The 25,336-nt window shown below is 41.7% G+C and overlaps 1 protein-coding gene across 15 annotated transcripts in view; it reads left to right on the top strand.

Moving 5' to 3' along the window:
* LOC107996810 (putative mediator of RNA polymerase II transcription subunit 26) overlaps window positions 1–25,336 on the top strand; it is a 286,687-nt gene that overhangs the window by 212,691 nt on the left and 48,660 nt on the right. For all 15 annotated transcript variants that reach the window (XM_028666277.2, XM_062070960.1, XM_028666276.2 and 12 more), the window contains one exon: window positions 4,588–4,634. In XM_028666277.2, the coding sequence (XP_028522078.2) occupies window positions 4,588–4,634 (47 nt within the window). The remainder of the gene's footprint in view (window positions 1–4,587; window positions 4,635–25,336) is intronic.

The raw sequence follows: 25,336 nt of genomic DNA, 5'->3' as shown, positions 1-25,336 counted from the left end.
AATTTTTGCTGCAATAATTCATTTTGCATTTCGTATTACGTGTATTTTTAACCCATTATTTTGTTCGTTTATCCAAAATTTTATTTTCTTCCGCAATAATAAATTAGAATCAAAGATAGATCGATCGCGCTTGACGAATTTTTCCGCTTAGGCGACAAGGAGATGGAATTATCCCGGAATTACCCCAAATAATTTTTCCCTCATCAAAATGCAACCTGTCTTATCTCTGAACTCGGAACTTTCAACTTCTCTCCCGGAACAATTATCCCGCCGCAGATTTTAATTCCAAATTCTTGGCTCGTCCGCGGCCGGATAAATCGTCGGTCATTACGCGTGTCCCACCGCGTACCCCTTTCCAACGTGCGCCGCTTGTCCTTAACTGGTCGTTCTACCTTCCTGATTGCCTGTCACTCCGCTTTCAAATTGCTCAGACGCCGGTCCGCGTGTAGCCCACGAGAGACGGAGAGAGAGGTAGAATTCTCTATCTCGCGGTCGATCGGCCACGCTCTGCATGCGGGCAACCTTTGCACGCGAAACGACAAACGCACGCCCTCGCGACGAAAGCTCTCGCGACGAAGGGCGCACCGGTGGCGTGCGGAAGGAGAGGGTAAGTTAGGTCATCGTTGGTGTGAGGCTTTCAATATGCTTCGACAGTAGTTGCGACACCCACCCTGGACCCGCCACGGATCGGGAATAGATGGATGCAGAAGCGTAGGCGGGGGATGCCACGAGGGGAAGGAGGGAGAGAGAGAGAGAGGAGGGGGAGGGAGGAATATCGGGCTGCGGTATCGGTAGCCTTGGTTATTTAGGAAACCATATCAAAGTTTGAGTTGGCTGGTTGCCGGCGGTGCGCAACCCTCCTATCGTGGCCTCCGCTTTTGGACAATGAGATCTCTTCCGGCCTCGTCGAGGTCGCCCTTGACGTTCGTTACCGGACCGAATAACGGCACCTGGAGCCATGAAAATGCCGTTGCATTGAATCGCTGAAGAGGTCGCGAACTGAGAAAAGACGTTATCCGTGACGATGGATCGATCGTCCATTGTGGGCTGCTCGATTATTTTCTTTTCCTTCCAGTCATTGTCATTCGAGTTGATGGTAAGTTGGATAGTTGATGGTAATTCCATGATTTCAGACGATATTTCAGTGATAGAATAATGAAGCGATGTGTACATTTATATCGGTTACGTTTTATTACAAATTTTTCCAATCAAAAAAATCGATGACGCAAGTGTATCTTATTTTGAAAATAATATGTTTCGAAGTTTAGAAGCGTGAAAAGATCAGAGAATAAATTTTCTTTCTATATATATATCTTCTTCCCTGCCTTTTGATTTCAAATAATTCAACAAATCAGGAATATTTTGGGACAAGTTAGAACAAAATGACGTAAAGGCAAGCGTCTCGTTCTCGCGCGTACATTCGTAACAATTAACAGGAAAAATCTCGCGATGGTGACAGGGAAAGTCGAGCGAGTCGAGGAGAAGAAGAGGGGTCGATTCTATTATACCTCTCTAGTCCTTGGCTAGAATCGCGCAAGTTGTTCGGCAAGGGTCGAGAGATTTAATTAAGGGAGAGCGACGGACAGAAAGACGAGTCGCTAGCACCGTCGTGTAAACTCAGAGCTCGTCCGTCGTTTCTGTCGTAGCCTCGGGAACGAGCCAAGTCGTTCCTACTTCTTGCCATTCTAGAAGATCGTTCGAAAACTCGTGAGAACGCTACACACGTCCACGGCGTAGATTCTGTTCGACCGAGCGTGTGCGTCAAAGTTCGTCAAGCCACCCCGATTCCGAGAACTTTCGCCCGACAGTTCCTCTCTTCTTGTGCATTAGAGCTTTGTACGGAAACAGAACCACTCTTCATCTGCATTCCAATGACGAAAAAAACCTGACCCATCCACGTTCATTTCATACCATGTACGTTCATTATTCTAATTGTATTTCATTATAATAATTAAATTTCTGTTTATCATTGTTATTATCGTTATTATTTTAATTCTCGACAAACGACGATGATCAATTGGACAGATGATATTGGATAATTTTCGATTTATAATAACGAATAACGAATAATCTAGATTTTTAATTTATTTTGATTTAATATATTTGTGAAAATGCCTATCCCTTTCTTTAAAGGTTTCAATTCGAAACGATTGGACGACGAGGGGTGGAATACTTTCGAACAAAAGTTGCCTGAACACAAGAAAATTGAGTTCATTGCACGATATCAACTTAGAAACTTGTGCTGACTTACTTGTGAACGTACTACTAAACCTGAAACGGAGTTCTAGTTTAATATACACGTCGATGTGGTAAACCTAATAAAGTACGCAAGATTTTGCACGATCATCCCCAAATCATACATAATTCTCGTATCGTACGGGCGCGAATCCATTCCTTTTTATTTTTTCGATTTCTCTCATCCCATACCGCCATCGGTATAATGATATTCATGGCGGCTCTTTATCGCCAACTCACACCCCGATCTCGGGAAACACAGCCTCGCAACATCATCTGCTGCTCGTGGTTTCAGTGTCAATAATTCGCAAAAGCTTGCGGGGCCAGCCTTCCCGACCGACTGATTTCACGCATCTGGCGTTTGGCGGTTTTGGCCTGCTCCATTCTGCTTGCGACCGAGGAGCAACAGCGAAAGACGTCTACGTTCATACAGCAGGAAAGCACAGGGAGACACGCTTACCGGGAGACGATAGAAAGCGGGACGGAGAGAAAGGTGTATGGAACACGAAAGAGCAAAAGAGAGAAAGGTGGAGAGGGAGGGAGGGAAGGAGAGAGATAGATGGAGGGAGAGAGTATGGCCAGTCCCTGCCTCGCCGCCGTGGTGGTCCCGTGATCAATATTCCTTACCCCCTTTGCCTTGGCTTACCCCTCCGGCGCGGTACGGGTGCCCCTTACCTCGTGGAAACCCTCCTTCTACTACCCACACCCACGCCCTCCCACCTCCCTTCAGGGAGAACCCGGGAGAAACCCCTGAAACCCCTCTCGCACCCTCGTCTTAATTAGGAGTCTGAATCTGCGGCGGACACGCGTATAAGGGTAGGCTGGTGGAGATCGGGGGAGGAGAGGGGGAGGGGAGGGTGGGTGGACGGAAGGGGTGAGAGAGCGCGAGTGGGCGAGAGAGGGTGTAGAGCACTCTCTTCGGGGCAGAGCCAGACGAGCGTCGTGTCCGAAACATTATTCCCAACTTTCGTACGATCAACCGGCGTTCGTCACGGACGCTGGACGACCCTTTTTATTATTCCCCGAAAATAAACACATTTGCGCTTCCTTGCCTTCCTGTTGCGGATAGTACACAGATGCCTCGAGCCTGCCTTGTCTCGTCGTCCCCCGTTCTGGACCAAAGAACTTCGCCTTGCCCTCCGCTCCAGTAATTAGCCGTTGTTCCGCTACTCTGGATTTAAATATGACGGGGGATGCGTGTGGGAGAGGGGTTGATACGAGTTGCTGGAGAATCTCTAATTCTTCCTTTCTCTTTCTCTGTCTCCTCTTTTTCTTTTTCCTTTTTTCTTTTTTGGGATCAGTTGGGGCAGTTCGTTGGGTCAGACTGCCAGTTGGGTCGCTCTATATCTAACGAAGCGCATTGAAAACTTCTGCTTCCAAGTTCAATTTGTTTCCGACTAATTTCTTCTCATTTTCCTCCGTTTACGAAATTCTCCATTGCGTTTCTCCTTTGATTCTAAAAAAAAAAAAATACTCAATATTATGAAACGATATTATCAAATCATCGATCTCTTCGAGTCAAAATTCGTCCAAGAGTTTGTTAATCGAGAAACGTCTTAATCGAGGATCGGTGTAGAGGAAATTGGTGGACATCCGATTCGATCGTCTTGGCTAAATCGACGGAGAGGAGGAGGACACTCTCTCTTTCTCTGCCTCGTCGAGGGGGAGAGCTCGATAATGTCAAAATAATTAATTGCCGCTGGAGGGTAGTCGAGTTTTAAAGAAACACGTTACACGCCGATAGCACGCCGATATCGCTCGAATCTCTCGTTCGTGAACGTATTTACATGCGTGGTACATACAGCTGCGGAGTATATAGGGGGTGGTGAGGCTGAGCCGAGAGGATATTGGGGTTAGGCCATTCATTAGATTACGGGAATTCGGTGGTGCCCGTTCAGGGGTGGAAGAGAAGAGAAAATGGGGGAGTGGGTTGAAGATGCGGGACTGAGGTGCACGATCGAGGACTAACCTGCGTGCATTAGCTGCCGTCATAAGGCGAGGGGAAAGGGTTGAAAGGATGAGAAGATTATATTATATTATATTTTTCGCGGATGAATGATATTTTGGTTATAGATAAGATAATCGTGTTTCGATGTTGTTAGGATAACAAAATTTCATTGGAAAATATTTGTAAAATATCTTCAATATTTTTCATAAATTTTCGCAAATTTTACAAGTTTCGAGTGTAAATAAGAATTTTGAATAATATAATATCGTAAAGTTGAAATTGAAAGTAAAAATATTTTATTTGCACCAATCAATATGTTAAAAAATTCAATGTACATTATAATTTTTAAACATTAGTCGAATAATTATCGAGTAACAATAATTGTTTTCTCTTTTCTGTTACAGAGTCGATCTTCCCAAGGCGGGACTATCCCCGCCAAATCATGAACAAGGTAAGTTTGTTTCGTTCTCCGAGTAATAATAATAATTAAATTAATCGACAGTAAAATAAAATATACGATAACTAAAATTCGTGCTTATATTTGATGTCGAACCAGTAACGTGTTCGATCGGCTGTGAGCGAATATAGAGAGTTCAGTTACCAAGGAAGATCGATCTAACACCTTTAATCGGTTTTCATGTAGCATGCGTCGGTCATTACGTGCTCGTATTTTCGGCTGCTATTATTTTAACCGCCTGTGTTGAGAAACCAGTAATTCCAACACGAAGAAAATTCATTCGAGCAACTCAATAGCATTTAATGATACACTTTCATGTAGAATATAACGCAAATTTCTTATTCAAAAATATCAAAATTTAATTATACTTTGCTAATGACTGTATATATCTAAATATTTTAAATTACATTACGTTACTCTCGTTGAAAGAAAGAACAATGAACGTTATTAACACCGTATAATTATTTGAATAACTTGCGCATAAAACAAATTTCTGGAATAAAAAAAAATCCTACCTCGAAACAATTGTCAAAATGATTCATCCCCATGAATCTCTCCTCATCCGAAGTCCAAAGAATTTGGCGAGCTCAGCATAAACAGAAGATTAGAACTTTACGTTTCCGAAGTTCCACGGGATAGCTAAAATCAAAGGGGGAAGTTTTTAACTCGTTTGCGCGCTTAGAAATCGCGGGGGCGTTAACGGTGTGCAACCCAGGTGGGGATGAAAGTCTTTCGCGCCCTTCTTGCGCGCGTGCACGTTGGCTACGCGTATCCAGAGCCCTGAATGTATATGTATAACCCGAGCCTCATTTGTAGGCCCTTTATGCGCTGTCTGCCTTTCCTCATTATGCATTGCACATGAGAAAACTTGCTTGGAATCTCTCTTTCTCTCTCTTCTTCTTCTTCCTTCTCTCGCATTCCCTCCTCCCGCATTCTGCCTCACTTTCTTGCCACCCCCGTTCGACTAGGCGGGATGTTGATCCCTTCTCCACCCCTTATTTCTCCACTTCTTCCATTACTTCTCTCTCTTTCTCTCCCTTTCTGTATATATGTGCGTGCGTGTGTGCGTGCCTCGGCTGCTGGTAGTTCTGCTTCTTTATAAACTTTTAATGACGGCAAAGCCTAATCGAGAGAACGAACGGAGCCGGTCTCGCCTCGCGGAAGATATCCAAGAAAATCAACGTCGAATCTCGGTTCTCGATACGACGAGGAGAATTCCTTGGAGAAACGTCTGTTTGACAACATTTGAGCGAAGGTTGTTTGTATTGTAAGGTTTTATCAATTGTTTATTAATTATTTCGCTCTTGGAAATGTAAGAGACAGGAATGTGTTTAATTTATTTACGCGTGCTCTTTTAGTTTGTTATTTCAATTATGAGAAAGTTGAGGATCATGTACAAAGGCGGATGATTAAATTCACGTTAAATATACGTGACGCGAGGAATAAGAGAGAGAGAGAGATAATTTGTGTGATTTTCAATTTGTGTATAAAATCGAGCCATTCAATGTATACTCGAATTGTTTATCCTCGGTTGAATTAAACTTCTACCGGGAATTTCTCCATTGAAAACATGAGTATTTATAATATATATATGTGTATGCATAGCGAACAGTTTGTATCTGCGAACTGTTTTGCTTAAGTTCGGTATACAAACCTTAGAGCGAAGGCAGTTAGCTGTTTGCTATACAGCAATAGCCCCTCGTTAGCTAAAATTAACATGTTCCGAAACGAGGATGATTTGAAACGAACATTGATTTTTCTATGATCGATTGAATTTGTCTCTCTTTTTCTGTAAAAAGGGGAAATTTTGAGAAGAAAAGTTTTGAGAAGTCGGAAATAAATGATAAACGATCCAACTATAATAGTCTAGAAAGAAATTTGTACAAATTTTGTTAGAATAGTAAAGTATACATAAAATAAATGCGATCGTATTAATAAATTTTTAATTTTACTCGTAATATCATATTTTACTTGCGGAAGAAATTATAATAAAAATTCTGAAAGAGAGAGAAAGAGAATAGGAGGATTGAAAGAAAGATGGAGTTAAAGAATTATTGGAACGAAAGTGCTTCCGATTAGCAGAGTTTTATTTCGTACCATATCGTATATTAGCAAACTGGACCGAACATTAGCTACACGACTAACTGCAGTCCTTTCTTGCCCTCGGTAAATGGGGGACAAAAGAAAGGTTAAAACCTTCGACTACTAAAGTACGATTAAACTAACCCTTAGTTATTTCTTTCGTATACGTCGTTAGATTCTGCCCTGCTTCTATATACTTGCTGATCGTTAGTTACGAGCTCCATGGGATTTCCCCCATTCAGAAAGAATTCAAAACATAGGAAACTTATATTATCTATTTATTACATTTTTTAATAAGAATTTTAAATTGTCCCCGTCAACGGATACGAGACAACGCAATTTCAATTATTTACACGCTTCGTTAAAAGAAAATAAATTAGAAATATCTTAAAAGAGAGAGAGAAAGAAATACTCGATACCTACATTTTAAACATCCCCTTCGATCAACTCGCTCGAAGGAATTCCAGTTGGTTAAAGTGTTCGCGGCGTCATTTAGCGGCGGCACTCTCTCATAAAGGGCCTTAATAAAAATCCCAATCTAAACAAGCTTAATTTACGTCCGCCACATAATTACCTACCCCCGAGGCGGGACTCACCCCTCTCTCCCCTCCCTCGTTTCTCGCTCGGCCTTTTTTTTCTGCCGTGGCGTAAGGGAAACCACTTCTGGTGCAGCAGGAGCGCGGAAAAAGGAAGGAGGAGGAGGAAGAGGAGGAGGGAATGGGTCGGACGAGGTCGTCCGTAGGCGACGGCGACGAAAAAGGCGCGTGGAGGGCTCTCTGAAAAATCTAAGAGGCTTAAAGCATTAAAAGGGTTATATAACATTCATTAACAGCGGGTCGGAGAGCCTTTGTGGAAATTTCCCTTGGAAGCGGGTTGCACCGGGCTGGACAACGCCTTCTCCTCCCCTCGTTTCTCTCCGCGCTGCAATTTCGCCACGCGTGTACGCTCTCTCCTCTCTTTGTCGTGGATTTCTCTCTTCTTCGTCTCTTGGGGGAGGGGGGCGGGGGAGGCGATAGGATGGTCACGTGGTGAGCGGGGTGTCGTCCAGGCAAAAGGGGTGGCAGGATAGAAAGTGGAGGAAGAGAAGGAGGAGGAGGGTTCGTCTCTGATGAAGATGTCGCACACGCCGGGGACCCAGGCGAGATTACTCGGGTTAGAACCCGTGGACCCTGGTCAGGGCACATGCTAATTGCTTTATTTGACATCGAGAAATAATGTACCGCTCTGTTCCACGGCCATCGTACCCGGGGAACCCCGCGAGGAAACCTGAAACACCCTGCGCCCTCTTCGACTCGCTCTCGCGCTTGTCCCTTCGTATAAATCTCCGTGGGTCGTCTACTTTCACACGTGCCCCCTCGTTCAAACCTTCTTAGGTTGGAAATGGAAGTGTTATTGGCCTGCTCGAGGATGTATTTCGTCGATTTCTTCGATGAATTTAGGTAACTGTGTTCTTGTTTTATTTTATTTTTAATCAAGTTTACGTAAAGAATTGTTGATTACTTATTCTATGTTATAATTATTAATCCATCTATTTTTAATTTATATAGTGAATTACACGAGATACGTCATTTTACATTATAAAATAATACAAGTTGATACAAGTTGAATCTGTTCGAATAATATAAAAGATAATATTCCAATTGGAAGTGATAATTATCGACGTGATATTGCGTTTCAAAATAAGAGAAAGAAAAACACGGAAAGCTTTCTTGCAATTCCTTTAACGTTCGTCATAAATAACCCGAACAGTGTTTGCATCTGAAACGATTCACCGTGCCAAACATGTACGTGAGTGTGCTGGTCACGAAAAGGAAAAAAAAAGAAAGTCCATTCACCTACCGGACCTAATAACCCTTAGTTGGACCAATAACCGTTCCTCCAAGTTACATATGGAGGAATTTGTATTCGAAATCAGGCCTATCCAAGGGATGATCGTAGGTTTCCAACGCGGGGCACGCGTCTTTCTCGTAAATATGCCTCTTCAAACCGGTCGAGTGGCGTTGGCTCGCAAAAGGGAACAGAATACGCGGCCCTATACAGCGTTAGGGTCGCTTTCGAGGTCGCCAAGGGTGCATTTCATCTTGGAGAGCGTCAGCTCGGAGACCGATCGGTCGTACGCTCAATGTCGGATCATCCATCTTTTATAGAATCGAATAAACCGATGGTCAGGCAGACTCTCTCTCCGACGACCAACTTTTGATCACAAACCCCCCTCTTTTTCCACCTAAGTTCAAGTAACTGCAATTTTATTCAAATCACATGTTCTTCCATTCTTTTATTTCACACCTTTGTTGATTTTTTTAAATAGCAGACGATATTTATAACAGTATTACATAGTATTATATTATTGCAGTATATTACAATTTTATAAATTACATTTGTCAATGTATGCTCTACATTTATTAGAATTATTTTAAATATTTTCCTCTCGTAAAAATAAATTAAATTATCTTAACGAGTAATAATTAATTTAATAAGAAATTAATTTATGAATGGAAAGAAAATTGGTGAAATTCCTTGGAGAATATGATCGTACATTTACTCCTTGCCACTCGTCCAGACATAGTTCAAGATTGTCGAAGAAAGTTCGTCCGAGTTGTAAATATTTGAAGCCGCGAAAATATAACGAGATTCGAGTGATATATCTTTTATCGGGACGAGCGGTCAGCTGTCCGTTTCCACGTTCAATTTTTATGATTAAAGTTTTCGCCCGGACTCGGTCGTGCACGTACACGCCGCTGTGTCGGTGATCGTGCTCCCGAATTTATCAATATTAATCCGAAACTTGTCAGTGTAACACGTGAAACCACTTATGGCGGATGTTAAGTTCATCTTCGTGGTCGTCTGCAACGAGTGATGCATTTTCTTGCGGAAATATGCAATAGTTCCGTTGATTAATCCGTGCATGTTGAATTTAATTGGCCCGCAGAAGATTGTACCCGTTTTACGAATACCTTGTCCTGTAAATTATTAAAAAGATGTGTGTCGTTTAGAAAGAGATAAGTGCGCGGGGAATTGGATGATCCATCTCTCGTGGAACAGGGGTCCGACATTGGACGTCAAGAGCATACTTCTATACTACGAACTTCTGGCTTCGAAAGCGTCCATCACAGTTGGACAGAACGCATTCCCCTAGGCAAACATTCGTTAATATTCACCTGTGATACCCACCATTGGAGAAAAGTTCAAAACAACGACGGACACCCGGAATTTTGTTAACGATTATTGATGCACGTTGGATAGATCCGTAATTCAAGACTGATAATGTGTCATTATTTGCGGATTACATCGAATTTCACTTATAACCGTTTCTGCGATACGTTCCATGCATTCATACGGATCGCAGAACGATACTTTCGTAACGTACCACACTTGACGTTACTTGCTACGCTCATTCGATGATATATAATTTCATTATTCGACACTTTGGTTCGTATAAATATAAAAATTGCAAGATACTTATAATTTAAAATTACACGTTATTTAATTACGTCTTTAAAAAAATTGTTTCAACATCGGTATAAATCTCTCGTCCAATTTCCGTCCAATTTCTTCTGCAACCACAGCGGATAAGGATCGGGCGGTAAAATAAATTTTCCATAAAACAGGGTATCGTCCATCTCGTAACCACCGTGGAATATACCGTGGATGCGGTTGAGACGATGACCGTGTGACACACGAGAAAGCCAGGAGGGGTAGCAATGAGGGGCTATTTTTGCGGTTAGCGGGGAATAATTTAAGGGTGGATAATACGCGGAACCCGTGTAATTTAGCCGCGATACTGACACCGCCGGCGATAGAGTGCGTGGCGTGGTTTTCATACACTCTCGCTCTCCGCGAGAACGTGCAGCCTGGGATCAGGGGCTCAGGTGTTTCGCCGGATAATAGGCGACATCATCCCTACCTCCTCCGATCCTCTCCTCCTTCTGTATCATCGTCAAAGCCTGATCGATGTAATATTCACGCGCGTCTCAGCTTTTGTAACTTGCGACGCTTGCCGCCTGTACACTTTCCCTCGAATCTCATCAACGTCCCTTTCACGTGTTCTTGGGCAACGTATACTTTAGGCTCGTTCGTCGGACGAGGGGGTAAGGAATACCATTTTTGCTCCGTATTATCGAGAAATTGTGAGGATTATATTATATTATATTTTGTATTCTCTAGACAGCAGATATGACATTCGAAGTAAATCTTTCGATTTTGTATATCTCATTGTGTCGCTTCAAGCACGAGCTTCGTTTATTCTTCTCGACGAAGTCATAATTACGTACAATCCTTTGGAAAAATTGTAGAAAAATAAAGGTAAAAATCTATTATCCACCTATTATATACATATATACATATATATATATATAATCTTTCCGAATTTCAAGAATCTTCGAATTCATTCAGAATTCATTTAAAAGTTCAAGAACAAGTATATATATCTTCTCGTATCTTTCGTATACGAGAGGAACAGGTTATAACGATATCAGTGTCGTTTTAAAACTCAGTTAACCGAGTGTCGTTTACACTTGCGGATTTGCTCGGGGGTATACGTATTCGCGGGGTGGCGGTAAACACTCTCTTTTGTCCGTATCGCGAGGAGTTAAGCCGAGGTCTCCCATTAGCGCCGCTCGGAATTACAAAAATAACACTTGTCCCCGGAGCCCCACGGGGTAGCCCGTCCGTAGTTAAGTAAAATTAAGCTAAAATTTCCGGCGAGGCCGCGACGCGGATATATTCAACCCCTTTTCCGCCAGCTCTCACGGACGGTGGCCAGCCAACCCCTGCTCACTGGCCCCCCCATTCCACATCTCGGACACTTGCGCGCCTCACTTTCCACCGTTCACGTTACACTTCACTCACGGAACCCCTTTTCCGCGTCGCGCCGGCATTAAATATTTACCTTTCAATGAATATGCAAATATAATTATTTACGCGCAATTTAGACGCGTTTTTACGCGCTGGCTTTGCCCGCCCGACGATTTCCAACGTGAAGAAAGCGAGCGCGTGAAAGAGGACCGTCGAGTGTAAATTCTTCCACCTCTTTCGAAAGGACGATCGTGATTTCGAACGTATTGGCAATTAATGATCGATCCTTTTAGTGAAGTTTATTGGTAACGAAGTAAATAGATATTTGACGCGAAGAAAGATACGTAGATATGCGATTTGAAATTTTTTATTTCTATATATAATATTATAATAGTATAATAGTATTTTTTTTATTTTTAGGATGAAGTTTATTTATTAGAGCACTACGGGAAGCAGTAGTTTTTTAAATAAGAATTTTTCTTTGATATTGTGATTAAAATTATTATGAATAACGACGACCGCAAACGACAGTTTCTTGTACGGTTAGAAGGCAAAGGTACACTGTTATTAAATCCGCGGCTCTCTTTATCTGGCCATCGTTCTTCGTGGGATTAACCTTTAACGTTAATTATCTGGCGGGGTTCGAAGGAAACGAGGTTGAGGCGGCATCAAAGAACCGAGTGTTTAGCTGCAATATCTTTCCACCAGGCTGCACATCGGTGACCAGAAAAGGGAGGGGGGCCAGAAAGAGGGTGAATGAAACGAGGCTTGCTCCTCTTTTAACAACCATCCTTTCTTCTTTTTCCTAAGTTTTCCATTTTCTAAATTATATACACGATCTCGGCCAATATTATAAAAAAGCGGACATTTATCGAAATTTTAACGTAGGAGGAGAATTTTGTATAATTTACTCGAGAAATTTTTCGCGATCGACGAACACCGTGTTATTAGGGAACTTCTTCACATCAATCTCGGGTAGATTTTTAAGTTTCCTTCCTACGATTCAAATCGAGTCATCCCCATGGAATAATAATCCCGATTTAGAGCTTTCTAAGTAGCGATAAGTTCTCTACGCAAAATATACCGACGCCTTAATGGAACTGTAACAGAGAAACTGAAGAAGAGAAAATACCGTTATTGAAAGGAATCTCCGGCGAAGGAGACTATCAGCGGAACGGGAGATATTGCGCGTGGCGTTCGTTCGCGGGGTTGCCTCAGACGAAACGACCAGAACAGAGTACCATAAGCAGCCATCTTCGAAGCCCTGCCGTGCTTCGGCCCGATGTCGTAGCCAATATCGCGAGGAAAGGATACAAACGACTCGAAATAGACCTTGAAAATAGATATTCGGGGACCGATCGCGCACCCAGGCTGAATAAAGCCATCGATATAAATTGCTCCATCCACTGACGCCGCCAAAGTCGTTGCGTCGTCGTCGACGATATATATACATATATATATATATATATATATATACATATATATATATATATATATTGAGCTGAAAAAGAAAAGAGAACGAGGGGAAAAAAAAAAAAAAGAAAAAGGGAAAAAGGAGAAAAAGCTATTCGTGAAAAGTTTGCTCGCTTATAATATTTGCATGCATCGAGGAGATATTGCGCGAGAAAGACACGCCTCGTTCCTTGAAGGATGCGGTCGAGTGGTCCGCGAGTTTTTTTTTATCATACTGACACATTCTCGGCTCAAAGCTCTCTGGAGAAATGAAATTTTCAAAAGCTCACGTCCGTCCATTCTGTGACGAGTTTCACAAGGTTATTTGTTTATTCTCCGAGCGGTTGTTTCGTTGGGATTAATATGGGCTAAATTAGAGCGGAAGTTTTACTCCCTCGGTAAACGTATATGGATAGTTGAATATTTTCTTCTATTCTGCTCTGCGAAAATACAGAAAGAAGGAGCTACGTTATAAATATAATTCATGGAAACGTCATGCATAAGATAGATATAGATCGTTGATATAATTATATGGAAAAATTGAAAAAGGAGAAGAAGTCACGTTTGAGTAGAATGGGATCGATCGTATTTAAAACAATGATATTATTTTAAATCACCACGAATCCGTAAAATGTACGAAATTCCTGGCCTGCCCAACATTAATACCTCGATTCCAATGATTGTTCGTTAACATGCTCTCCGAACGATCGACATCCCGCAGCAAACAATTTCAAGCCGAGAAGAGAGAGCAACGAAGAGAAAATGTATTCGCGAGTTTCCAATTTGCGGTTGCGGCTGTGGAAGGGGGCGCAGGAGGGAGGTGGTCGGTCGAGGGTGGCCGAGGTGGAGAATAAGGAGGTGGCGACGGGTGGTTCGAGGCTCTATTATGGTAATTATATGATAAATACAACAAGGCCTTAGGCGGTGTCTCTTCTCTCTTCGATCCCCCTCTCCTTCCCTCATCCCTGTTCCACCCTCGTCTCATCGAAGGGGGCTCTCTTTACAGCCGCGAATCCTCTTCTTCCATCGGTGGCAGGAATCTCACTCCTCTTGCCGGGTATCACCTCGTTCTTCCTTTCTCAGCTGCTTGTCGTTCTCCTCTTTCTCTCTCTCTCTCCTTTTCCGCTCATCTCTTTCAGCTTCTCCTTCCCATCTCTCCTTTCCTTCCTTTCAGTCGGCTCGACGTTTCCGCGAGGAGAACCGGCGGTTTCGTTTAAAATACGCCTCCTCTCTCTCTTGACGGAATGCAATTAATCTTACTCCCTCTCGATCTCGCTTTCTCATAGAAGAAGAGCCCATCGTGAAAGGGGATGAGAGTAACGCGGCTTGAAGAAGTGTTACCGACTTAATGAAGTACGACTTGTGATGCGTGCTGTGTTACTTGTGCACGTGTATGAGTGGGTTTGTATAAGAGAGAGAGAGAGAAAGGGAACGAGGGGGGAGGAAAGGAGAAACGGATGAAGATATAAATACACAGAGGCGAAAAGAGAAAGGTGCAAAGAGAACGAACTCGGCCGGAAATCCTGACTAAACACCCGCTTTCATTATCACGCCACGTTTACCCAGCACGTCTTTATGGCTAAAGAGGGAAGCGAATTAGATAAGTAGGTTACACTGTTTGCCTGAAAGACTGCGGATTCTTTCTCCTTTGTGGTCCTTTTATTTTTGTTCCTCGTTAAACGTGGCCGGTAATTGTTTCTGGATTTCCAACCGAGATGATAAATTGTACTCCGATCACAATGGAATGGATTTAAAAATGGAATTGTAATTTCTTTTTCTTTTTTCATCGCAATATCGATTTGTATACAAATATAGGATCAGAAAGAATTATCGTTGAAAAAGAGATGGCACGAATTTTACAATAATTAGAGTTGTTATGAATCGCAATAATTCAATCACTTGCTCCGCATTCCATATCAATATCAATATCAATACACCGCAAAATCAACGGGAATACACTTATTCAATTTCAAACTCTTCAACTACTCCAAAACTAATTCTTCTCTGGCATCTCTCATCTCGATCGTTCGCTCGACTCGAGCGAGACCGCTATACACCCCCACCACTCAAACAGGCCTCCACCCTCCAAAAGCGGACGAAACTCGGCGTTAAACGCGATCCGTGTACGCGCGTGTAAACTAATATTCGTGGGTTGGCTCGCGCGGATACGCTCGCGGCTGCCACAGCGTGCAGCGCAAATATACACGCGGCGGAATCATTATAAATAGTCATAATTACAACAGTCGCGCGTGCTTAATTCAATTAGGCTGATTAACGTTGTACGCTGCAACTTCTCCCTGCTTTCGCCCTTCTGCCCAAGCTTCAACCAGCCGGCAACCGACTGGAGAGTTCGAGGTTTCTGCTGGTCCTAGACGCGTGTGTGTGTGTGTGTGTGTGAGAGAGAGAGCGACCGAGCAGGCCGCGTAAAATACACCCCGTATCCTGGCCAGGATCCACACAGCACCACGGTATTATGCTTATGCATAGACAAGTTATAGCCCGGTTAATATGATTATCTCTTCGACGAGAGGTGGTGCGAGCCGCGAAGGGACCGAGAGGATGGTGTGGGAAGTGCGAGGCGCAGAGCACGATGCGTTTTCGTCGGGATCTCCGAACGCGAGTCCAACGAACGACTCTTCGCACTCGTATGCATATATTACTGGATAGATTATGACGGTGGAAAATGTTCCGCTCGTGTCGATTTTCCGAACAGATGGAAATGTGTCGAATGATTATTCCGGATGAATATTGGATCGGTGATAAAGTTTAACGGGGATCGAAGTTAATGTGTAGTCGGTTTAAAAATTTTCAAATTGATTGAAATTGAGTTTTCAGTAAATTTTAAGGATATTCTATATTTTTTGCAAGGTAATGAAACGTGTGAATTTTTAAGGGAAATATTTAATAATAAGGGTTATTCAATTGGTGATTATTTGAAGGTTGAAGATGAGCAAAGATAATTTTGTCAGTAAAAATGGAAAGGTATCTGAACTTTGATTATATTGCTCCACAGTCTTTTTTTTCTTTTCTATAGAATTGTCGCGAGGGTCTATATGGTACAAACAAAAGTTCATTCAGAGTTCCAAAAACACGTCAGCTGGTATCGATTCTTTCGGCCGTAAAGATTGATCTGCAAGTCGGAGCGGAATGAGCAATAAAAAGTTGGAGGTATTATTAATAGTCGTGAAATCGAAGGCGGAGTGGAAGAGTGGAGAGGAAAAGAAAGGAAAAAGATGGAGGGTAGGGGCGAGAGAAAACGAGAGTCGTTGGATTTGTCGCGGGCACGGATCGAATTCGAATAAATTAGCCCCCGCCGCGGGAACACGGTCGAGATATAAAATTTTGAATATGAATGGACGATTTTGCATTCGTAATAAGCTCTTATTCCGGAAACAAAGCGCAGCTGACGAGAACATATGTAGATGAAATCGGGTGAGAGGAACAAGAGGCCCATAATACGATGATATTCGTTCGAAGATTCGTTTTGAGATCTATTTCAATCTTATTTCTTACGTAAAGTTCATCTTTATCCAGTTGCAGATCTCATAAATATCAATTTGGTTTCGATTAATTTTACAAAATTTTATTAAATTCAGTGTTGATATTCGATTATTAATATGTAAATGTGAAATTATTAGAGAATTATTAAAAAGATTTATGACAAAGAATTTTTTCATTACTTATAGACACAGTATTAGAATAAGGGTAGTTTATCCCTGCTACGGAAGAGAGGATGATATCGAAGGAGAAGGAAAAGCGAGGGTAAAGATACAGAACAGATCTCTCATTTCGTCTATTCCCATCGCTAAATTCATCACTCTCCGGTTCTCTTCAATGCTTCGAGCATTTAGGTTAAATAACTTATATCTTAGCCAGTAATATAATAAAATGGTAATTATTTAAAATGAAATTAATAATTAATATATAAAATAATTGATGTAAATGTGTTATCGTAGTCTCAAAATCCAAATTTTCAAAGAAAGAAAAATGTATAATGATAAATCGCGATTGATTTTTCCAATATCTAGAGAAAATTATAATCTATTAGATTCTTTGAAGCCAGTTGTAGATAACGAAGATCAGCGATTACATCGACTTGTCTTTGTGCAAACGTGTCAGTCGACATTTAATACCGGCCCGTTGAATATTCCGTGGAATGGACGACGATATTGAATTGGCTGCTGCTTAATTGTAACCTCGCTCGTCGCGAGGGTCCCATTCACTTGTAAACGGCATTTGCATAATTTTTACATTGGCCACCGTGTAATCGATTTGAATGCCGCCGGTGATATCCACTTCCTTCTTTAATCGATTCGAATCCGCACGGCTTCTGTCCCTCTTTACATCGATTGTTTTAGTTAGAATTGCTAAGTAATCATTTGGACGAGCGAAAATCGATAACAATAATGGGCCGTGACACGTGAAACCACCCCGAAATCCCTTGAATTTTCATCGTCCCTATGAATTTTTCTTACGCAATCATATGCAATTAATATTTTCTTCAATTTCATTAAGTTATTCGCATAGATTATTCGTAACCTTCAAAATTTCTATTTCCAATCACTTGTACTTGTTTCAAGTTAAAAGAATAAGTGATCTTTTCAGAAATTTCAATTCGTTTTTTACGGAAATATACATATATCGTAAATAAAATATCGGCCGTTTAAATTTCCACCACCGAGAATCGTACCAAAGAGACACGTGATTTCTCGTTTTTCCACACTTTAAAAAAACGTTGCTCTCTGATCATAAAAATGTTACGTTTGATCTTTAACTTTAGTCGTCCATTAAATTTTTATCAAATGTATCTCCGATTTTCCATCTCCCTTTCCATCCAATTTTTTCCCCCTCTTTTCTTTCTTTCTTTTTTTCTTCTTTCTTTTTTTTTTTTTTTATCAAGAGACCTCGTAAATTATCTACTTTTCTCTCTTTCTCTGTAGCTGTGGTTCAAAGAGAAGCTTGGCGACGGTCGCGTTTCCCAGCTTCGTTGAACGGGGGCCCGAGAAGGCTTAAAAAAATTACACGCAGCGCGATTAAACGAGTTTTCGAAGTTCTTTCGAGCGACGAATGTCGAGAACGGGCGAGGACGGACAGGATAAAGTGGGCGGCCGCCGGACCACCTGTACAGAAGGAGGCGGGGATGGTTCGAGTGAAAATATAGAGAGGGTTGAAGAGATTAGCGGAAGCGGAGGGATATTTTTTTCTGTGAAGCCACCGAGCGACGTCGCCTGTCGTCCGCTAATTTAATAAAAATTTTCCTTGTACCAAAAGAGAGAGAAAGAAGGGGGGAGGGGGAGTGGTAACGAGCTTACGAGCGGTCAGGGAGCGAAGGGAGGGCAAGAGGAAGAGAAGAAGCACGGTGAAAAAGTTGTACACCAATTAACGGATTGAAGTTACCATCAGATGCAGGCTGACTTCGAGAGGCTGGCCGGTCGGGGTACTCGAAGGGTTGGACTATCATTAGCGAGCCGCCACTTAAACGGCGATCTCTTCCACCATCGGGAGGATGGAAGTTGAAAAAGCTTGGCCGGTCGACCGGTGGTGGCCCACTCGTGCCACTTCCTTCGTCGATTGCCTTTCGATGCAGCCGACCGTACCGTCGCCACTCCTACCCTCTACTTTATATCCGCTTTGACCATTTTCACGAATTCGAATTGGTGCGCGCGGAGAAAACGTGATTTAATGGCAATTAGACGTTGATCGATTGTTTGAACGTGGATCGAACGTGGATTTTGAACAGGGTTGAATCGTATTTGTGCACGGATCGATTATGAAGTGCGTACGGAAAATGTTTTCGATTTTCGAAGTTTCACTTTAAGATAATTCTGTGACTTATACACGAAATATCTATAAATAAAAGGTGAAAAAAATTTGATAGAAGTTTTAAAAAATGAAGAAAAATTTTGGCTTGAGATTTTATTTTTTATTCCAGGTAGATACATAATTTTTAAATTTGCACGACGAATAATTAAAGTCTTTTTAAACTGATAATCAATGGAAACGTTTGACATAGATCACGATAAAATCAAGAACGGATTTGAACGGATAATATTGCCTGTATTCTGAACGATATGTAATGTTCAATTTTACGCGACGACAAGATGATCGAGACCGATGACGAAGGAGAAAGTGAATAGAGTTGGAAATAGCATCTCGAGAGTTATCTCGGAATCTTAATGCATAATGGCTGAAACAATCTTGGATTACCAGTAAGCCTCTTCGAATATTTCCAATATTCTTACGTCTTTTTTACATTCATGTTGTGAATGAAACATTACCGAATTTTCTTAAAAAAAAACATATTAACATCTCAAATAATAATAACTTTTACTTTTTTTAACACTTAAAAGATATACACGCCTAAGAGATAAATTTCACAAAATTTTACAAAACGCAAAAGAAAAAAGAGAAGAAGAAAAAAAAGAACGGAAGAATCCACATGGTTAGAAGCTAAAAAAAAAAAAAACTTTCACAAAGAGTTCACGGTCCGCGTATTTTCGGGTTGATTTCACGGAGAGCGGCCAGTTGCAAATATGCTCGGAGCGTTGGAAGCGAAGCGCGGCGTCGCGCCATTCATCAAAGTGGAAGAGCCGGTCTCGGTGAATAAATACGTCGCCGGGACGTATTAAGCGTGTACCTGTGGATATGTCGAGATAACGACGGGTCGATTCGTCCAACGGTCGAATCTGCCATAGGGTGTGCGCGTCAACCAACGAACGGGGGAAGGGGAGGAATGGGGATGGAACACAGAGGAGGTAAGAGAGAAAGCTCGTCGCCGCGAGGCATGCGATGCCGGCTGCGAAACAAATGGAACGATCGCGACGGGGGTGGTGGAAATAAAGCGTTCCCGTCGTTCTGCGCCTCTGTGCTCCTCGCCACGAGGACTGACCGAAGGGATGGGAAGGAGTGGAATGAAAAAAAGAGAAGAGAGGGGAAAAGAGAAGAAAAAAAACCAACCCCGATCTCTGGATCGTCCAGAACGCTCGACCAGTGAAAACGACACGGTGCTTCTCCACCGGTGGTTCAAAAGCGTTGACTGCCCGTTTCTGCCTGGATACTCTTTTGTCGTTAACGTTAACGTTAGCGAATAATTCGGTTACCGCAGGTGAACGTGATGAATTTAAAAGAGAATGCTTTTTTATTCGAATTAAGAGATTTGGAATTTTTCGTACCGTGCACATAACAGAGTTGCAATTTTTTTCTTTTTTGAATAGATATAAAAATATTTTATTATGATAAGCAGATATTTTATAATAATAATAATAGGATAGAGTGAACACGATAAAGTTAAGTTAATAATAAAGAAGATATTTCGTTCTATTATAAAATCATTCGACATTTCGGTGGAACGAGAAAAATAAGAAAATGAAGTCGTTAAACTCGAGAAAATATTCGGCCCAATCAATCATCGAAAACTGATCTAATTCCCTCGTTATCGCGTTCACCAAACCGTTCAGAAACTCCTGCCAACCCTCCCTATTTCGACAAAACCTGAACGTCCACTTCAATCACCCTCCCCGTTTAACAATTAACCACGAGATCCACGATTAATCGGTCAGCCAATTATCATGGGATCCGTGTTCGACGACTGTTCTCTCTCTCGCCTCTCTTTCCAACCGACTTCACAGGCGGCGTGGACACAACGTGGCGGGGCACTCGTTATTCCGGGCCGTTTCTTCGGTCATCACGGATGGAAATATCATCCACGGCTCACGGGCCTCCGAGAGGGAGGGTATAGCGGGGATGAGCCGTGTGTGCGTAGACAGGTGCGTGCAGGACCCTCAACAGGTGGTCACTCGTAACCGTGAGGGTTGCGGCACCGACTGGTGGCTACCCATCCGTCAAGAGCTTTGTGTGCCCTCGTGAACGCCATCGTCGGTGGTCGGTGTGGCCGGTGTGCCGGTCGTCCTTGAAAAAAATCGGTCCTTTTTTTTTCCCTCTCCACCCTAGCCTAGCACCGTGGAAACCGACCTACCACCCACCTCCAATTCACCACGCTCGATCCTCGTGGTTGTCGCCTCTCGTCGAGTTTCCACGACGGAAACAATGGCTTCGTTAATTAAGATTTCTTTCCGAGAACGGCTCCCTCTCTTCCTGCCTCCCGCCCTTCTTCAATTTTTTACCCCTTGCCGTTTCTGGCGAAGCGACGGTTTTTTCACGCCACCATTTATTCCGCGTGAATTATCAGTTAAGCATATACGTGTATCACGAGATTGTTGTTGAGAATTATTGGAATTGGTAGAGGTTCCATGATTTTTTCGAATTATGTTTTAGACTGAAAATGAATAAGTTAAAGAGTTATTCGATAAAATAGATTTTTGAACACGTTTAGTTTAGTTGCATAAAAATAATTCATTATATTGGACAATTTAATGTTCAAAACATTGCAGAAATTATGAATGGGTCGACGATCCAATGACTTACAATTTTTCCTGGAAATGTGTACTATGTTTTTCTAAGAATCGTGTTTGTTATTTGTCTCAAGTTTGGTATAGGTCAGTGAGATAAGGCGCGAGCGAGAATAAGTGACAAGGATGAAGATAGTAAACAATTAAAAATTACCCTCTTTTTGAGATGATGATATCTTAGGAACCGGAAATCGTATCAAGATTAACGAAAAAGCATTTTCTGATCTTCTAGTATTTAACAAAAAACCACTTCGAAGTTACAATGGTTCAAAGTTCTAATTTTAATAACGATTTTGAACTCGAGTCGTAACGAATAAAAAATTTTTTTTCATATACACTTAAAAATTATTCTAAATATTTCATGGGTGTTCGTTTCTCAACGTGTGGCGAGGATCCAGAAGAAAATCGTAAAAAAAACCGACGTCTACATCGTTTTCTCTTTTTTCTCTACCACAGAAATCGTACATTTTGAAAACCGCTTCCTGGGCGTTCCAGCGAGGAAAATCGCGGCAGCAACGCCTTTGGATTCGGAAGGTGGTTGAATAAGAAGCAGGAGAAGGTGGTGGGAGAGGGCAGAGATCCGGATTTAAGGCGTCGTCCGTGAAAGCCCTCTGGAGGTGGAGGAGACTTGGACGGGGGTAGTTTAAGAGAAAGAGAAAATGGCTGGGGATGGAAAAGCAGGAGGAGCACAGCGGCGTGTTGGAGTGTAAGTGCTAAGATCTCGGAGTGCATTAACATGCCCCGGAGGCAAGCTGAGTACAACCCTTCTTACATCCAGATCTCCAGAACCGAGACCACCGTGGCTCGGGGTGACGCTAAGGTGCAGGGGAGGGATGGATGGTCTCGGAGAAGAAAGAAGAACGGATACCGTTGAGATTCGCGTTTAATTGTATTAAAAATGCTTTATCTCTGGTGGAAGCGACCAGACTTCGAGATTTTCTTTTTTTTTTTTCCTCCCCGGTTGACGAGGGCTGATTTAACGCGACCAGACCAGCCGTTCCTTTGAGATCCGTTCTTATTGTCGTAATGAAGATGAGAAAGTTTGGTGACGAGTTTGTACAAATGCGATTTATTTTTAATATTATTAATTCTGTGGACTCTCGTGGCTTTGATTATTGTACTATGTTGATGGTGGATGGTAAAGAGGCTTTGATCATCGAGGAACATGGAGTAATTTTAAATCCTTTTTTTGAAAGGGATTTTTTTTTTACTTATTTTTCAAATTCTTTAGCGAAATAGCTAGGAATAAATAGTATTTACGATTGACTATATTTTTTACAAGAAGAGAATTGAATTATAATTGATGCTACGTAATTTAAATTTCAGGTATTTAAAGTGTTTCATTTACCATGATTTGAACGTTATTTCTTATTGTAAAATTTCTGTATTACATAGTAGAGTAGAGGTGCGTTGCGCATAATTATTTAAATACGAAATTGAGGCTGGGCGAAATTATAGGAAGAGAGGCAGGGATTCTTGGGCGACGACGTCGCCTGTACCAGCGCACGTTCTTACGATGGTATACGTCTTACATTATTTAGAAGGAACCGAGGAGGACGAAAATGCCGGGTACTGGCGCATGCTAATCACTCGACCCAGATTGAATAATGAATTAGTATTCTTTTCCTTCTTCGTTCCCACCCTCCGGATTCAGTGGTAGGTCCTCGGTGAAGCCGTTTCTACGTGACAGGTTTTTTATTATCTGCTGAAAAGATTCTTATTTTGTCTCGTTACGTCGAGACTTCTACTAGTTTGTTAGCCGTCTTTAGGTATCGCGAGATATCTGATTCCACATTGACAAATCAAATTGAAAACTTTGAACCAAAAAATACGAAATGATTGAAAAAAAAAGCGAACATAATGTTTCAATTAGGTAAATATTAATTTCAATCGGCTATTTCGACTTTAAGTATCTTCCTAGAAATTTTCTATTTAAATTTTCTATAAAATATTCTCTCTAATCATCATGTATTACCATGAAAATATAATATCGTTCGTGGACACGCGATAACTATTAAAACGAACGTATCGAGTGGAAGAGAGGAACGTTAGCATAATGTTTCATGGTGGTTCATATACACCATATACACAAAGCTGGTACGCGTGTCTGTGTGTACACAAACGTGCATATCGTGGCAGGCCGCGTGGGTACACCACCTCGGCACTTTGTGTGCAAATTACGCCCAGGACGAAGAAGAGAGAGTCTGGCTTGAAGGATGAAACAGGTCCCCAAGACGTAACCTCCTTGTACGAGAGTCGAATGAAAATTTAAAGTGAAAGAGTTCTCGTCGCAACTGCGGTTCCCTACCTTCCGAGGGCCTGATTAACTCCTTTTTCGATGTTAATATTGATAAGAAGTTGGCGAGAGCTAGCGAAAATTCTTAAGGATACAAGGAGAACAAGGAATATTGAACGAAATTGCCTTTGAAATTAATAAAACAAGAGTTTGCAAAGTCGAAGGATATTTTTCTTTGATCGGTTTTGTTAATAATAATTGATTATGGATCGTGAAATTTTTTTCATCTGAAAATTGCACGAAAAATATATATCTCGCCTCATTTAACTTTGAAACAATTATCGTAAGTTTCTCCAAGAATTGGAAACTGTTTTTCAATATTTGCTGCAAGGTTTATTACTTCTCTCCGTTTGTTTCTTATTCAACTCAGCGATCGTCAGTTAATCCCCGGCGACATTTAAAATATAAAATGCGATGTAAGATACGATGTAAGAAGGGTTGAAAGAAAGTGTAAACGAAGGTTTAGCTGGCCTAGAAGTATCTCAAGGGGAGTCGAATAGGAGATTACTGCTGCGACCTTCCCCGAGACCTTGAATTAAGTTGAAACTTGCTCGCTTTTCCTTCTTCCTTATCCACATGCCACGGCAATTTTAACACTGATTCAGGGAATAACACAGAAAGGATTCTTATTATTGTTCTTAAGGGATTAGGGCCTCCAGTTTTGCGGCAAACTGTACTTTCCATCCTATAATAACAGAGATTCACCCCTTCCTACAGAATATCGTACTTGTATTCACCGTCTCTTTTCGTTTAATAAATCTAATCTCTGTATCCTGAATTTAAATGAATTTCACTTAGCTGATATAGAGATCGAAATAAAAATGAAATTGCCTCAATTGCTGACACATATCTTCATATATAATTTTTATGTTTATCAGTATATCTCCTTCTATAAAAATTTTGCATATACGCGGAAATGCGTACGTGTATACTCTCTATTTCGTGAAATATCTTCTCTCAAAATAAAGTTTTCTTTGCACAGTGTAGCGACAAGTGCGCACTTCTCGCCATCCACTCACGTTAATGAGGGAACCGAGCCGAAATGCGGTTGGAAACGCTCCCTGTCCCTTTCAGCCTCGACCCGCGGCGTCGTTTCCCCAGAAAACAAGACATTTATAAACACCCACCGCGAGATTAGATTTGTTAAGATAATGGGCTGCGCGGTTTAGCGGGGAATCTCCGCTGCGCTCGCAACTATCGCCCTGAAGAGGTTGCAACCGCCATCTCCTTAATCCTAAATATGACCTCGGTAGGCAGTTACGTCGTAGGATCCTCGCGCAGGATCCTACGCCTCCTCGAGATCCTTCTTTATGAATTCGTCGAAATAAAACGCGTGTTATCGTTTCGTATTATCACGTGTAACTTGCGTAATTTTCAGGAAGAAAAACAAACTTTTCAAACTCTTGTTTCTGGAAAAGTTTGAACGGAGTGATCCATCGAATATTATCTTGATAAAAAATGAAATAACTTCTAAGAGAAGGAAGTTAAATAAATTCTTTGAATGCACAGTTACTTACATATTAATTCACGAAACAGAAAATTATATTATATTTTAAAAGTTATTTAAAGGATCGCACATTTTATAGTAATTCGTACGTAACATACGATAATCACGAGATTTGGTAAAACGATATCATAAACTAGTTCTTTTCCGATTCAGTTAA

The sequence above is a fragment of the Apis cerana genome, linkage group LG2 (genome assembly GCF_029169275.1).
Source record: "Apis cerana isolate GH-2021 linkage group LG2, AcerK_1.0, whole genome shotgun sequence".
NCBI lineage: Eukaryota > Metazoa > Arthropoda > Insecta > Hymenoptera > Apidae > Apis > Apis cerana.
This window is presented reverse-complemented; position numbering and strand designations above follow the sequence as displayed.